The sequence below is a fragment of the Maniola hyperantus genome, chromosome 8 (assembly GCF_902806685.2).
Source record: "Maniola hyperantus chromosome 8, iAphHyp1.2, whole genome shotgun sequence".
In the NCBI taxonomy this organism is placed as follows: domain Eukaryota; kingdom Metazoa; phylum Arthropoda; class Insecta; order Lepidoptera; family Nymphalidae; genus Maniola; species Maniola hyperantus.
In genome coordinates, this window is record NC_048543.1 from 7246224 (window position 1) to 7261862 (window position 15639).

General features: G+C 36.1%; 2 protein-coding genes across 2 annotated transcripts; one reads left to right on the forward strand and one right to left on the reverse strand.

Annotated features, from left to right (window-relative positions):
• Positions 1–363: 363 nt before the first annotated feature.
• Positions 364–6053, reverse strand: mRpL38 (mitochondrial ribosomal protein L38). Its single transcript, XM_034971431.2, has 4 exons — positions 5746–6053; positions 4841–5409; positions 1350–1511; positions 364–670 (listed from the first exon to the last, which is right to left on the reverse strand). Exons 1-4 carry the CDS (start codon positions 5925–5927, stop codon positions 396–398), a joined length of 1188 nt encoding a protein of 395 aa, XP_034827322.1. The 5' UTR covers positions 5928–6053; the 3' UTR covers positions 364–395.
• A 2149-nt stretch (positions 6054–8202) lies between these two features.
• Positions 8203–15222, forward strand: LOC117984775 (lysine-specific demethylase 5-like). The gene has a single exon (XM_034971424.2). The coding sequence runs from the start codon at positions 8702–8704 to the stop codon at positions 11123–11125; it is 2424 nt and encodes an 807-aa protein (XP_034827315.1). The 5' UTR covers positions 8203–8701; the 3' UTR covers positions 11126–15222.
• Positions 15223–15639: the final 417 nt, after the last annotated feature.

The following is a 15639-nucleotide window of genomic DNA, read 5'->3' on the forward strand; positions in this document are numbered from 1 at the left end:
TACCTACAGTACGCGGCAGAAAGTAATGTAGATCGAGCTTTAGAAAGATAGCAGATTTGTAGAGCAGTCTCTGGCGATGAGACCGACAAAACGTCACATAGGTACGAGTGATAGAGACTCGCTTTACAAAGCCGAAATGTCATTCTAAATGCCGATATACATTACTTACTGCCGTGTACTGTACCTACTTAGTTTTGATAGAGAAAAATGGGGATGAAAAATACTGAATATTTTTCCCTTTGAAATACAAATTACAACTGATATTACTAATAAAATGCCATAACATAGTTTTCAACTAAAACTGAACAAAGGTCCTTAAAACTAATATAGTTTATAGGTAGTTAGTAAATAAAATAATCTGTCTAGTGTCTATAATAATATTTTATTAATTAGTTTTACACATCATTGACTCTTCCCCAGCGAAGTCTTATTTTCCTCTCGTGTAACTTCAACCATGAAGGCATATTTGTTGGCATATACTGAGCATTTGGGAACTTGAGAGGTGGCGGAGGAGTAATAAATGGATCTTCATTTTTGAGCTTACGCAGGAGATACTCCTTATTAATTTGTTTGGGATCTCTGTATTTATCCATGTATAAGTTAAATGGTTCTTTGAGGGGAAACCATTTTTGCGGCTTTATGTATGGCTCTGGGAAGTCATATTCATAAACTGTAACAAAAGTGTACAAGATTATTAGTTTTTAGGGTTCTGTACCTCAAAGGGAAAAACGGAACCCTAGGATCACTCTGTTGTCTGTCTGTCTGTCTGTCGTGTCTGTCAAGAAACCTACAGGGTACTTCCTGTTGACCTAGAATCATGAAATTTGGCAGGAAGGTAGGTCTTGCAGCAGAATTGGCAAAATCTGAAAACTGTATATTTAGGGTTACATCACACACAAAAAAAAATTGTCATGAACTAATAATTAGTAAAAGCATAAGAATATAGTATTTACTATTTGCCTATGTGAAAAATAAATTATATCTCAGTGATTATTAAATAGAGGGTCTTCAAAAATACGTAAAATCCACGTCCTTTGTTAATTTTAAGTGTAATAACCATTTTTAATTACCGATTAAACTAAAAAAGCATTTCAAATCATTGTGACATCACATTATTTCATAGAAGCGCGTGTTTTGACGTTTGATAAAAAGATACTGATTTGACTAGTTTTCAAACACTGGATCCTATGGTTATGGAGTCTCATAAAAAGTCCCCTCTGTGGCTCTTCCATTCTACGTGACATTGGTGAAGTGCGTTGTGCTCAGAGTGGCAGAGGGAGTCTCATGATTAAATTAGTTTACTTCTTCTTCTAAATTTCTTTTGAACAACTCAAGAGTTACAAACTTACTTGGTTCTTTTTGGTTCAATGTCTTGTGGAAGAAGTCCTTGACACTTGCATCCCAATCAGTTTGATAAAAGGCAAGTCCTATAGGCGTTATATTATCTTGGTACTTCTTGTACCAATCTCTCGTGCTAAATGTTCTATCCTCAAGGGGTGATGATGATGTAACTGGAAAAATGATTTTTATCAATTAAGTTTTTATTTATTTATTCAGATACAAGTAGCCAGTGACTGCAATGTCACTTGGTGGTAAGTGTTGATGCAGTCTAAGATGAAAGTGGGCTAATATGGAAGAAGTATGGCATCTTTTATTACTCCCATACCTCTTTGTTTTAGAACGACTGCTACTTGACTCATATCTAATTTCGTCCAATAAATGATTATTTATTATAGTATTTTGCTTAAGACAACGAAATATATCAATAACAATTATTAAAAACGCAGGATGGATATATAAATCCAGTTTAAAAAAATACAGTTTTTATTTTTATTTGAAACTCAGAAAACGCTGTCAGCCATGATGTGACGTCATTAAATATGTAAACAAACAAATGTCATCCCTATTGACTAACGTAGTATCCATATATATAAAATTTCAAGTCCTCCTGACTAACTTATATATCAATGCACAGCCTAAACATCTAAACAGCTGGTTCTAGATACATGAAATTTGGTGGGTGTGTTCTTTGTAGGTAAAGAGAAGGTATCCACTAGGAAAGGATTTTTTGAAATTCCACCCCTGAGTGGGTTAAATGGGGGTTTGAAATTTATGAAGTTCACGCGGGCGACGTCACGAGCATAAGCTAGTTTTTATATATTTCTAAAAACTCATAGTAAACGTAAAAAATATCGTTTTCTCTTTATAAATTGAATAAGTTATTAAATAAGTCTTACAACAAAGTGATCTTTGCAAAAATAAATTTCGGTTGCAGTCGTTAGTGATATAGGATCCCTTTAAGCAAGTCTTCGCGTGTTACGTATATTTATTTCACTGGGCACTCTAATCCACAACTTTCCTGTGGTCTTTATCGATGCGTTTTTACATTCTCGGATGATACAATAACGATAATTACTATATTTTTCATGTAAACTAGTATAGAAGTCATGTTTATTAAACTTTGGTAGGTTATGCTGTTGTTTACAAATGCATGACGTCAGAGCACAGATAATCTATCGGCCAAAAATGGCCGACAGTGTTTTCACCTGTCTAAGAAAAATATATTTTTAAATTAAAGTTTTACGGATTTTAGGGCGCAAAAAAATATAGTGTTGTAAGGGGGTGGTAGCAGTGAAACTCGAGGGGTTTGCTTAAAATCTGTATTCTCCACTTCATACAGTACATACATGTAACAAAATATAAAATTGGTGAACAGTAACCTAATCTGGAGGCGGAAGAACGGACTGCTGGCGCTATCGCGTTCGTGGCCTCGACTAGGTGTCGGAGTGGGCTGCAGGTAGCTACCGCACTCCTTAACCCTACCAGTCTTAGAGGACTGCGTGGCTATCGCTCTAAGACCGGCCGCTAGGCTAAGAATGATTTTCGGACTGGCGGGCGCGCTCTTTTATACTCGCGGATCCCCGCTTCTTGCGTAGGCGGCTACTCGATGACGTGTTTGTAGAACAGTGCAGTTAGTAGTGTGCGAGTGTGAAAGCATTCGGCGGCCGCGCGGACGGATGGTTTGTTACAGTCTCCCCCTCTGGTGCTCGTTAACGTCCCGTAAGAGTACCAGGAAGATCTTGAGTCTTCCTCGTCGTCGAATGGGTACAACTGGCGTAGGCGTTTCTTCATCTCGTCTGTCGTAACTAACTATTGCTGATGTGTGATATCTTCCAATAGGTTTTCCAGGGTCAGGCGTAATCGCAACTTCATACGGTTTGTCTTGTCAAAGTGCGAATTTGGCTGACGTAAGTAGTCGGCTTGCATATTTGGAAGGATGATCATTTGCACCCTCCTCCTGCATTAAAGCTGCTCATACAGCATATTTGCATCCATATTCAAGTGACTTTCTTCTTTGTGGTGTTTTCGTTGGGCCCCACGTTGGCGCCAGTGACTTTCCCTCAATTGAGGTGGATGAGCGGACTGCGTGGCTATCGCGTTCATCACCTCAACGGGTTGTCTGAGTGGGCTGCAGGTGGCTACCGCACTCTTTAACCGGACTGGTCTTGGAGGACTGCTAGGCTATCGCTCCATGGCCAGCCGCTAGGCTGAAAGTCGGATTCTGATCTCAACTGGGTGTCGGAGTGGGCTGCAGGTAGCTACCGCACTCCTTAACCCTACCGGTCTTAGAGGACTGCGGGGCTATCGCTCTAAGACCGGCCGCTAGGCTAAGAATGATTTTCGGACTGGCGGGCGCGCTCTTTTATATTCGCGGATCCCCGCTTCTTGCGTAGGCGGCTACTCGATGACGTGTTTGTAGAACAGTGCAGTTAGTAGTGTGCGAGTGGGAAAGCATTCGGCGGCCGCGCGGACGGATGGTTTGTTACAGTGTTAGTTTTTTTGATCTAATAGGACAAATATTAACCATTTAAGACCTACTTAAAAAAAGTGTCAACTAGCCTATTACTTGGCAGCACAGCTTTGCCGGTAGGGTGGTAACTAATCACAGCTGAAGCCTTCCACCAGACCAGACCCCCAATTGTGTAAGAATAACAATTTAATGGCTATTGCAATCGTCAAGAAATTCTGCCCTTTGATTGGCTGTGAAAAAATGTAAACAGTGAATCAACCAATCATAGAGCAGAATTTTTTGACGTTTGCGATAGCGATTAAATGGTTATTCTTACACAATGGGGGGACAGATCAGAGAAATTTTAGAAATGATAAAATTTTCCCTGCCCCCAATCGAACCTGGGACCAGCGCTCACCACTGAGGGATATCGTCATAGGGAGGTCGTCATAATATAAACATAATTCTATTGATATTCTTAATGATCAAAAACAATTGTAACACTGAAAACTTGGTGAAGACAAGTACAGTACGCCAGGAAGTATTGTACATAACCTTTAGAAAGACAGCAGTTTTGTAGAGCATTGTTTCTATAGTTGTGACAGAAAACTTCACATAGGCGACAGAGACAGCACTCTACGAAGCTGAAATCTCTTCCTAAAGATGTACAATGTTTTCTGCTGGCTACTGTACTATCTTTATCAAGTTTTATCTGCTTGCCTTTTATGGCCCATCTGTTCAACCGATTTAGAGAAAATTTGGTATGATGGTAGGTTATTACTTTTCTATCCTTTGGTTTCTATCCATACTTCCATACTAATATTATCAATGTGAAAGTGTGTCTGTATGTCTGTCTGTCTGCTAGCTTTTCACGGCCCAGCCATTGAACCGATTTTAACGAAATTTGGTACAGATATAGCTTGCATCCCGGGGAAGAACATAGGCTACTTTTTTACACGGGCATTATCTAGTACTTAATAAATCTTAAAATATATTCCTACATATTATTAAGGTATCATGTATCAACAATGCTTGCGATTGCTTACTTACTTTTAGGTAAATCATAAGAGACCCTTCCATCCTGTTTATAAAGCACAAATGCATATCTGTGATATCCAGTACCCTTCAATGGGAAAGGCCTTAAGTAATCTACAATAACATCGCCTTTCTCAATACTGTTCCCGGGAATATTGGCAATGAGCCAATGCACATACTCCTTATCACTTTCTTTCAGATGCCCGTCAAGATTAGTTAACGCTAATGTCCACAGTGTATTGCCATCAGACTCAAAAGATACAATAGGGCTTTCAAGTGCTTCAGCTGGTTTTATAACATTTCCAAAGTACACGGGCAGGCAATTTCCATCTTTTAAATCATAGAATATATCCAAATTTAAACCAGGTATGAAAAACCCTTCTCCATACAAATGTTCATATATTGCATAGTGCTCCGCTATTTGTTTTTTGTGCTGTGGCCCTAGGGACGCCAGCCAATCCTTTTTAGCTTGGTCCATGTCTATTTCTAATTTTCCTTTCCGGGCCAGCTGTTCAAGGTTTTTATCATTCTTAACTTTTTTCATTTGTTCTAAGCGGTCTTCACGAGCCGATGATGATGATTTTCTATAAAAGAATAATATTATATTCTATAAAAAAACCAGAATACACATCAGGCAAAAATACCTCTTCCTAATGATTACAAAGCTATTAATTAGCTTTAAACAAATATGGGTATATTTGTGGTATACTAAATTACAATTTACAAAATACTAGCTTTTGTCCGCGTGGATTTCCCGTGGGAAGTATTTGATATTCCGGAAAAAACAGTAGCTTTTACTCTCCAGGTCATAAACTAGAACTCTGCAAAAAAATCCGTTGCTCCTTTGCGACGTGATTAAAGAATAAACAAACACACTTTCGCATTTATATTAAGGGTAAGGATACTTGTGGTATACTTACTTCTCAGGCGGAAACCCAATATCAATTCTTGTGGTGTACAATTCATCTTTATAGTTTATCTCGTCTAAACGTTCTTTTATTGATCTGCAAAATATGGGAGGTTTTCCTCTCATTTTGTGTCCTAACCTTACTTGCTGAAAGTGAATATGGTTTATTCGCCATAAACCAGAAAACTTATTCATTATAAATGTTTAACTTAGAACAATATTTACGAAATTGAATTTTAATTTAGGTATATTTATTTTAGAGTCACAAAAGACAGTTTAGTCCATTTTTTCATATAATGTACTCTGTGCTTTCATAAAATGACACTTGTGACTTGACAGCTATTACGCATGAATAGTGTTGTCCTCGCAAGTTGACATCATGGTTCCGGTTCAGATTAAAATAGTTAATAAATAGTACATTACTGCACGAGATGGAAAGTAAGCTTTTTCCGGTCGAATGTGAGTTAGAGCCTTGGCAAGGATATCTATAATACGAGACCAGAAACGCACTCCCGTTGCACGTTGCGGCATCACTTTTTGCGGAAAATGAGATTTTTAGCTCGTTACAACAACAAAATATTAATTCTAAATATTCCTGAAATAGAAAATCTTAATTTCATTAATAATTGACGAGATAATATGTACAGTCGTATCATTCCAAGACTCCCACGCATTTAGTCGTAAAACGAGTTTCCGACCTTATGCATCGAACAATTATTATTGGCACACGCACCAAGACGCGCACGCAATGGGCGAGTTACCGGCACGGCATGCCCATAGTTAGGAATTGATTTTGGGAGGGGTTTTATCAGAACCTTAACCGAATCCTCTCATAAGAAAAAAAAAACTTTTGCTCGACTTAATTTTACGGACTTACACCTGTGCTTTTACCTTTAATTTGATAATGAGGTGGAATAGATAACAATAAATAAGAGCACGAGCGCAACGAGCGAATTTTTTTTCCGTTTAATACAGAAAAATTTAAAGGAATCGAGCGTAGCCATATCAAAATTTGTATGTTTTAATAGTGTGCCTATTCGTTACCTTTTCACGGCGCATATTTTTAACCAAAATTAACAAATTTTATTCAAAGATATTTTACAAATTATTAAGAGATAGCTTGCATCCAGGAAAGGAACAATATTATAACCTTTTTATGCCAAAAAATCAAAGTTCCCACAGGATTCTTAAAAATCTAAATACATGCAGTCTTAAGCTGCGGGCAGCAATCAAAAGAAAATGAAAGCGCGAGTGAAGCGAGCGCGAAACTTTGATATATTTATTTACAAAAAATAGTAATTAAATTGATGAATGCAAGAAATAGTGTATCGTGTGGTGATCTGGCAAGGACTAGGGGACCCTTATTGATCATGCCCACAGTGCCCAGTGGGAAAGAGCGGTCTGCTCATAGCACAAGTAAATGAAAAAAATGCGAATTTGTGGTTCCATAAAAAAAATGGATTCACGAACAAATAATAATTAGTTAGTAGATAGGTAACTATTTTCAATTTTCAAAGTACGATACTATACCAAGTGAGAAAGAGCTTTATGTGTACATTCTAAAACAGATTTTTATTTATTTTTATTCATAGTTAATAGTTTTTGATTTGTCAAAATATCGAAAAAAAAAAAGTATGGAACCTTCGGTGCGTGAGTCCGACTCGCACTTGGCCGGTTTTTTATTGTGTGATTTGCAATGGTGCCAACATTGCGTTTTGACATTTGATAAAAAGTTGCTGATTTGACTAGTAGTCTTCATCCGGTGCTATTTTACAATGGAACTAAGAATATTTTGTCAACTTCCTCCTACGAGAATTCACTTTCTGATATTTTATTTAAGTGATATTTCTTTTCCTGCACTTTACTTTCTTGAATGATTCAGTTTTGAGATGCTTTAGCTCTAATTCGCCCTTCAAAAACAATTTAAAAATTAGAATCTTCAATCCAATTGTTTCGTTTCCGGTTAAGGGTCTCCAAATCACTAAGAATGGCAACATTATTTTGTAATAATTTGAGAATTGAGTTGACATGACAACACTACCTGCTACCAGCGGTCAAGTGCGAGTCGAACTCGCACACGAAGGGATCCGTATAATATCACCGTACAGGATAATAATAATATACTTTTAATTTGCATGGCGGCCATTTTGAAGTTCGCCATCTTGGTTTATTATTATTTGTTGATCATTTGTTGTTATAGCGGCAATAGAAAATAGAAATACACACTCCGTGATAATTTCAACTCTACCTTCCTTACTAATACTGTTATGTTATGGATTGTGAATTCTGAGCCCTAGAGTAAATATTATGTTCCTTGCTTTTGAGCCACCTATTATGTTCGTGAGATACATCCCACTGACAGACAGATATGGTATGGTATAGTAGGTAATAGTACAAAATACACCCTTCTTATTTTGTGGAACCCTAAAAACCAAAAAATAAAGGTACATTTACATGTTATGCAGTTTACAGGCTACACTATGTAAAAAGTACTCTGTGAGGCTACAGCAGCAACAGTAGTGACCACTTGATTGATCAAAAAACTAAAAACTTGAGTTCCTGACTCGGTTTCTCAGTTTGCTTGTTTCAACTTTCAGTTGAACAATCAGTCGTAGGTAATCAGAGTAATTATTATGTGATCATGATTAATTGATTGAGTGAACTGCGTATTGTTTAAATATATTGATATTTAGGTGTTTGGTCCACAAAAGTGAAGTAAATGATCAAAAATCTATATTATTCAATGGCACAATGGTGTAATGGTGTACTATGTGAATAGAACAGTGACAAAATGGTATTTATTTCAAACTCATCAAATGTGGTCGCCAATCCTACTCCGATCTTTATAATATTAGGAGCCATTTACACATGGCGAAAAGTCACGTAGGCATTATAATTTCTTTTGGCGTGGACTATAAATCGCGTGTGATTTTCTTTTGTTGTGGCGACGATTAGAAGATCTAACAAACATGGATAGCAAAAATATCCAAAAAAATGCTATGCAGAAAAGCGCTGAATTTACTTTCACTCCGCCGCCCGAAGCCCCCGTATTCGAGCCTACTCCTGAAGAATTCATGGACCCATTGGGATATATTGCGAGAATTCGCCCCGTAGCGGAAAAGACAGGCATTTGCAAAATAAAACCCCCAGCTAGCTGGCAGCCACCTTTTTCTCTCGATGTCGATAAATTAAAATTTGTTCCACGAATTCAAAAAGTAAACGAGTTGGAAGCCATTACTCGCTTAAAACTTTTGTTTCTCGAAAAAATATTGAAGTTTTGGGAATTACAAGGTTCGCCATTAAAGATTCCCATGATTGAAAACAAAACACTGGATTTGTACTGCTTAAAATTTTGGGTAGATGAAGAAGGTGGATTTGAAAATTGCAACAGTCCAAAAAAATGGCGTAAGATTGCTGCCACAATGGGGTATAGCCAGAGCGCAATTACCATGAATTTTCTTAGGAGTAATTATGAAAAGATTCTTCTTCCATATGATATATTTGAAAAAAGCAAAGCAGACATTCTAAAAACAGTGAAGAAGGTTGAAACTAAATCAGACATTAAAGATGATGGTGAAAATGCGAAGGAAATGTTTAAGGAAATATGCATAGAATCTATAAAAAATGAGACTGAGAAACCACATACGAGTATCAAAAAAATGAAAACCGGCTCTGATATTAAAGTCGACCCTGACTGCCCTAAAATAGATACTGAAGAAGTGAGGCGTACAAGAGAGCTGAGAAGACTTGCCTGCTATGGCCCTGGCCCAAAAATGCCTGGACTCAATGATGAAGAATTTGACATAACAAAGTCTCGAAAGAGACCTAGATATGACTTAGATCCTTTGGCCATTTACATTTGTGCCATCTGTCAGAAAGATCATAGGGATGATTTACTTTTGATATGTAATGGATGTTCAGATACTTACCACACATTTTGTTTGAAACCACCATTGAGTGTGGTTCCAGATGGTGACTGGCGTTGTCCATGTTGTATTGCTGAAGTAGTCCATAAACCGGCTGAAGCGTTTGGCTTTGCTCAGGCAGAAAGGGAATATACTTTACAACAATTTGGTGATATGGCAGATAAATTTAAATCTGACTATTTTGGAATGTCTGGGCATTTGGTGCCAACAAACGTTGCAGAAAAAGAATTTTGGAGGATAATATCTTCTGTTGAAGAGGATGTAACAGTGGAATATGGTGCAGATTTGCACTCGATGGACCATGGTTCAGGATTTCCTACAAAGTCATCATTAAATCTATACCCTGGAGATCAAGAATATGTAGATTCAGGCTGGAATTTAAATAACCTACCAGTTTTAGAAGGGTCTGTGTTAAGATTTATAAATGCAGATATATCGGGTATGACTGTACCATGGATGTATGTAGGCATGTGTTTCTCTGCATTTTGTTGGCATAATGAAGATCATTGGAGCTATTCAATCAATTACTTGCACTGGGGTGAATCTAAAACTTGGTATGGTGTACCAGGTAGTGGTGCTGAGCTCCTAGAAACTGCTATGAAAGCAGCAGCTCCTGATCTTTTCAAAACACAACCTGATTTGTTGCACCAATTAGTAACAATAATGAATCCCAACATATTGATGGCAGCAGGAGTGCCAATATACAGGACAGACCAAAATGCAGGGGAATTCGTTGTAACATTTCCTAGAGCTTATCATGCTGGCTTTAATCAGGGCTACAATTTTGCTGAAGCAGTTAACTTTGCCCCTCCTGATTGGCTTAAAGTTGGACGTGAATGCATAATACATTACAAATATTTAAAAAGGTTCTGTGTTTTTTCACACGATGAACTTATTTGCAAAATGGCATTGGAAGGTGATCGTCTGGATTTAGAGACTGCCTTAGAAACACAAAAGGAACTGGTTCACGCGACAGAAGAAGAAGGACGATTGAGGGCTCTAATTGTAAGCAATGGATTAACAAATGTTCGAAGGACAGCATTTGAGTTGCTCGGTGATGATGAACGACTCTGTGAAGTATGTAAAACAACATGCTTTTTATCATCTGTGTCATGTGCAGAGTGTAAGCACATGGCCTGCTTACAACATGCTCACTCTGAACAGTTTTGTTCATGTGCTTTGGCAAAGAAAACTTTATTTTATCGTTATGACATGGATGAATTGCACATTATGTTGCAGACAATTGACTTCAGAGTAAACAGTTTTGACAAATGGATGACTGAAACAAAAAATATTCTGTTGCCAACTGCACCGGATATTGGTAGACTTCATAAATTGAAAGTGTTGATAGATGAAGCGGAAGAACTCAAAATACCAAAGTGTACTCTATTGACTCAATTAAAGGAAGAATACACTAAAGCATCTCTTAATCCTGAAACAATTGTAATAGAATTGGATGATGATTGAAATAATGCTTAATTCAAATGACTGAGCATTATTTAGTACAAAGTATAAATTGAATTATTTTAATATTACTTAATGTATGGAATGAAAGCACTAGGCTAGGTCATAAAATTATTACTTACCACATGCAAATACTAACAACATGCCACACCCTTTTTTGAAAATAATTTTCAGTGTTGCTCATTCAACATCATTCCTATAAATAGGTCATGGAAATAATAAAATAAGTGTTTTTTTTTATGAGCAACATTCTACAAGTTCTTTTTGAAAGGGGTATGCTTGCTTTTAGCATTTGCCTGGAGTTGTAATACAGTAACTGCCGTTCTATATCTAAACTCTAAAGGCTGTTTAATGCAAAAAATAGTTTTTGGGTGTCAAAAAATGTGGCAAAGTTTCAAAAAAGGTACAAGTTTTTAGTTCGTTTTTATTTTGGTCCTACTTTGCTACTTAATTGCTTAGCATTTTTTAGAAACTGTTTTTCTAAATTTTCATATATTTGTGGTGTTACTTAATTCTTAAAATATTTTATGCTGTTAAAGGCTTTTTAGGTATAGCACAGCAGGAAAGTTTTTGTCATCACAATTTCATGGCAGCTTTATTTAAGTAAAGTAAGTACTATTACTTACTCATTACTTAATATATTTTCATCATTTAATCTATGATGTTATTAGGTATGTAACTATATTGAGAATATTTCAAATAAATTCTTTTTACTTATTAAAATGCTGTCAACATTACATTACCTCTGAATTTATAGGTAATCTTTTCTTCAATACCTAACTTTCTCAAGTTACTATATTTTAATAACTTTTTGGAAAATATCCCACCGTTTGTTCTATGTTTTCTCCTTGTAGTTAAAGTTAGTTTAAAAAAATATTATGAGTAATATCAAAAAATATAGTGACTTATCTTATAATTCTGATCTCAAATAAGGAACAAGTACCTACTACAGTACGTGGCAGAAAGTAATGTACATCGACCTTTAGAAGGAGATAGCAGATTTGTAGAGTGTTGTCTCTGTCGTTGAGACCGATAAAACGTCGTATAGGTATGAGTGAGAGAGACATCGCTCTACAAAGCCGAAATGTCATTCTAAAGGCCGATTTACTTTACTTTCTGCCGCGTATTGTACTTGCTTAGCGCCTATTGAATTTTGCAAAGGTATAGGGCACTAAGCTAAATTGTAATCAACCTTAACTAAATGCAGAATGAAAAAATTGTACATCCTCTAAGATGTAGGGATACCTACTTTCTTTGCTTTTTCAAAATTAAAATAATTGTAGTAGGTACCTATAAATTAATTGAGAAATTGAGATATTGAACTGGCAACATGTCCTATCTCAACTTTTAACTATTTTACATCAAGTGAGAAAAAATCTAAAAATGTATAAACAAGATAGTATTAGCAATAAGCAATCGAAAAATGTTAACTTCGGTATATAATTAATTTTAAAAAATTCACTTCTTTTATCTGTTCTACAAATATCCAAAAGGCATGATACCGGAGCCGCCATGTTAATTCCGACTGTGACGTCACATGGGTATTGTAATGTATTTCACAAAGAAAACACCGTTGCTTACCAAACCGTGTGACGTCACGTTCTCGTTTGTGGCGGAATTTGAAATGCAAAATACATTTTTATTGCACTTATTGGTCGAATAAATATTTTGCAAATTTTTCGGTAATTTATCATCACTTTAGAATCAAATTAAGGCACTTTACAAAAAGGGCCTTAAATTAAAAAAGCCTATTAATAGTTCATTTGGAACAAAGATTTGAAAAAGCATTTACCTGCACTTGCGAAGGTTCACCACTGGCAGGTGTATACCATCACTATTTTTTACTTTAATCTAACTGAAGGAAACAAGTTTTTTCCTTCCTGTGAAGTTAAGAAAGTATCAGTTCCCAATTTACAGTCAATATCCAAAATTACTTGGTTGAACAATTATTAAATTAAATGTGTCGTTCTTTATTATACTGTAAGGCACATTTTAGTGCACTGGTCAAGTGAAAAGTATTATAATGTTTGTAAGAAAGTATCTTAAATTAGTATAGGAAGTTCTATTGCCTCGCTTGGCACAATTTAATAAAGACTAGAGTTAAAAATACCTAAGTAATGTTATGGTAATTATCTCAGTGTCTTTTGTACCTATATATTTTTTAAATGCGATATTACCAGTTCAGAAATTATACACTTGGTTAATTATGACAGCTGCCGCCTGCGATTTCTTGTTGATCATAGGCTGCCGCTAATTTAATATCTACTACATAAGTCTAAACTATCATGAGTTATATATTAATTATAAATATATTAAATGTACCGTCGGAGTATGCCCGACTAGTTTCGCATGTCTGGACTGACGGTGCCAGCGACGAAGCTCTGCGGGAATCGTCGGGAGGTGATCAGAAGCCGCCTACCCTCGGCCTCACCCTCCTTAGCGTGCGTTGCGTGTCGCAATCCGCGCGGCTCGCAATCTCCTGGGCTCCGCGTCGCGAGCAGAAGCCTATTGGATAACAATCCCTGACGGGTTCGAAACTAGTCTGGCATATTCCGACCCAAATATATTTATGCTGCAAAAGTCGTAACAACTGATACTAATATAAAGTTTTAAGTCTGGATGCATGTCGTGTGCTAGCTATTATTATATTTTGAGATCCATTGTAAAGTTATAGGCTTTTCTTGAGTTTGTATATTTTTTTATAATAGACAAGAGAAACTCAAATTAGCACCATAAGACATTTTCATGTAAGTTAGTAGGTAATGTAATTTTAAATCTAGTATTAGATACACTAGGCACTTGTAATGTATACAAGAAGGCTATGAGATGTATATATTTTGGGAATATAATATCTGTTAGCAACTTAGCCAGTACCTATTCTTAATTTATTATAATTCAAATATTAAAAAAATCACAACTTCTGTAATAATGAAGAATTACAATATTAGTATTCTTAAGGTTACATCTACACTGAAACAAATCAGTGCAAGTGAAAACTGAATTGTGGAAAATTACAGAACTAGGGTAGGTAGGTATAGATTTTTGTAGGAGGCTCTCTCTGCGTCGTATTCCCCATCACAGAGTCGTTACCTCATCCACGACACGACACTGTCTATAGGAGGATCTGTGGACAATGTAATTCGACGGGACTGCGGTGCTGCGAGAGATGAAGTTCGAGCTGTCATAGGCAGTAGCGAACTACCCTCTTTCTTGTTCTTTTCGCTTCATACAAATTTTCGTTTTGCGAGAAAGGGATAGAAGACCCTCCCACTCCAAAATTAAAATTCCTGTAACTTTGTAAATCTTTGTTAGATTTTAATATTTTTTTCAGCGTACGTCATTATTTTTAACCTAGTTAATAATAAAGTAATAATATAATCAAATTCAAAAGTAATAAAATACCCAATTGGGTTGAAATATCGATTAATAAAAATATCAAATTAATCTTGGTGTGTACCCGTTATCTGGAATTGCATAATCCATTCGAGGGCAGTTTGCCAGGACCACGATCTTCAACAATGAAGGAACGACCGGAGAGAGTACCTACCCGTTATCATATTAATTTTTTTGTTATAAAGTGACTTAATAGTCATGTACTACAACTTGATGATGTGAGCTAGTGCAGGTGTAACCTCGGAAATACTTATAGTAGGTAATTAATAAGATATTATGATATGCCATTATCTGACTGATTTAGTTTGGTTGTAAGTACGTCTGTGTAGGGTTATTTGAATACTGATATGATTTTACCAGTGGATTTATTTTAGTTCCATAGGTACCTAGAGGTTAACATAAACACTGTAGGTAGGTACCTACTGTGATTTTGATTTTAATGATGACTTATCTTGCTTTAATTAAATATTGTCAAATTGTTTAACATATTATAACATTATTTACCCTGCATATGGAAAGTTAAAATTGTTTTATAAATATCACGTAGGCGAAAAATTAAGCACTTTTAGGCATTTATAGATTAGACACAGTAGTGAAATAATTTGTGTTCATGTTGTGTACGAGTGACGGGTGTAATGAATTTTTGTGTGATCATGTTTGGTGAAAAATTTAGTGTTAAAATTCTTAATAAATAATGTTCTAATAGATTGGACCTTTGTTTTATTTAGGCATCATTCATTACAGCACGTGACTGAATTCTGAAGCGTCGGTAGACATAAGAAAAATCGGTCAAGTGCTAGTCGGAACTCGCACACAAAGGGTTCCCTACCATCGTACAAAAAATAACATTTAATTTTAAGGGTTCCGTACCTCAAAAGGAACCCTTATAGGATCACTTCGTTATGTCTGTCGTGTCTGTCAAGAGAAAAGCAAAGGGAATCTAAACCTTATCTAAACATGAACATGTGGTTACATCACATCACAAAACAAAATTAAAATGTGTTCATAAATTACTAATAATTAGGTTTAATTAATTAATTTAATTAAAACCGTGTCGCACATAAAAGTGTTATATATCTTGTACGATACGGAATCCTTCGTGTGCAAATCCGATTCGCACTTGA

Excerpts from the sequence above, each read along its gene's own strand:
- mRpL38 (XM_034971431.2), bottom strand. The coding sequence starts at position 5,927 with ATGAATAAGTTTTCTGGTTTATGGCGAATAAACCATATTCACTTTCAG. Across the intron at positions 5,410-5,745 it reads ATTGGGTTTCCGCCTGAGAA|AAAATCATCATCATCGGCTC; the intron begins GTAAGTATACCA and ends ATTCTTTTATAG. Across the intron at positions 671-1,349 it reads ATTGAACCAAAAAGAACCAA|TTTATGAATATGACTTCCCA; the intron begins GTAAGTTTGTAA and ends CTTTTGTTACAG.
- LOC117984775 (XM_034971424.2), top strand. The coding sequence starts at position 8,702 with ATGGATAGCAAAAATATCCAAAAAAATGCTATGCAGAAAAGCGCTGAA.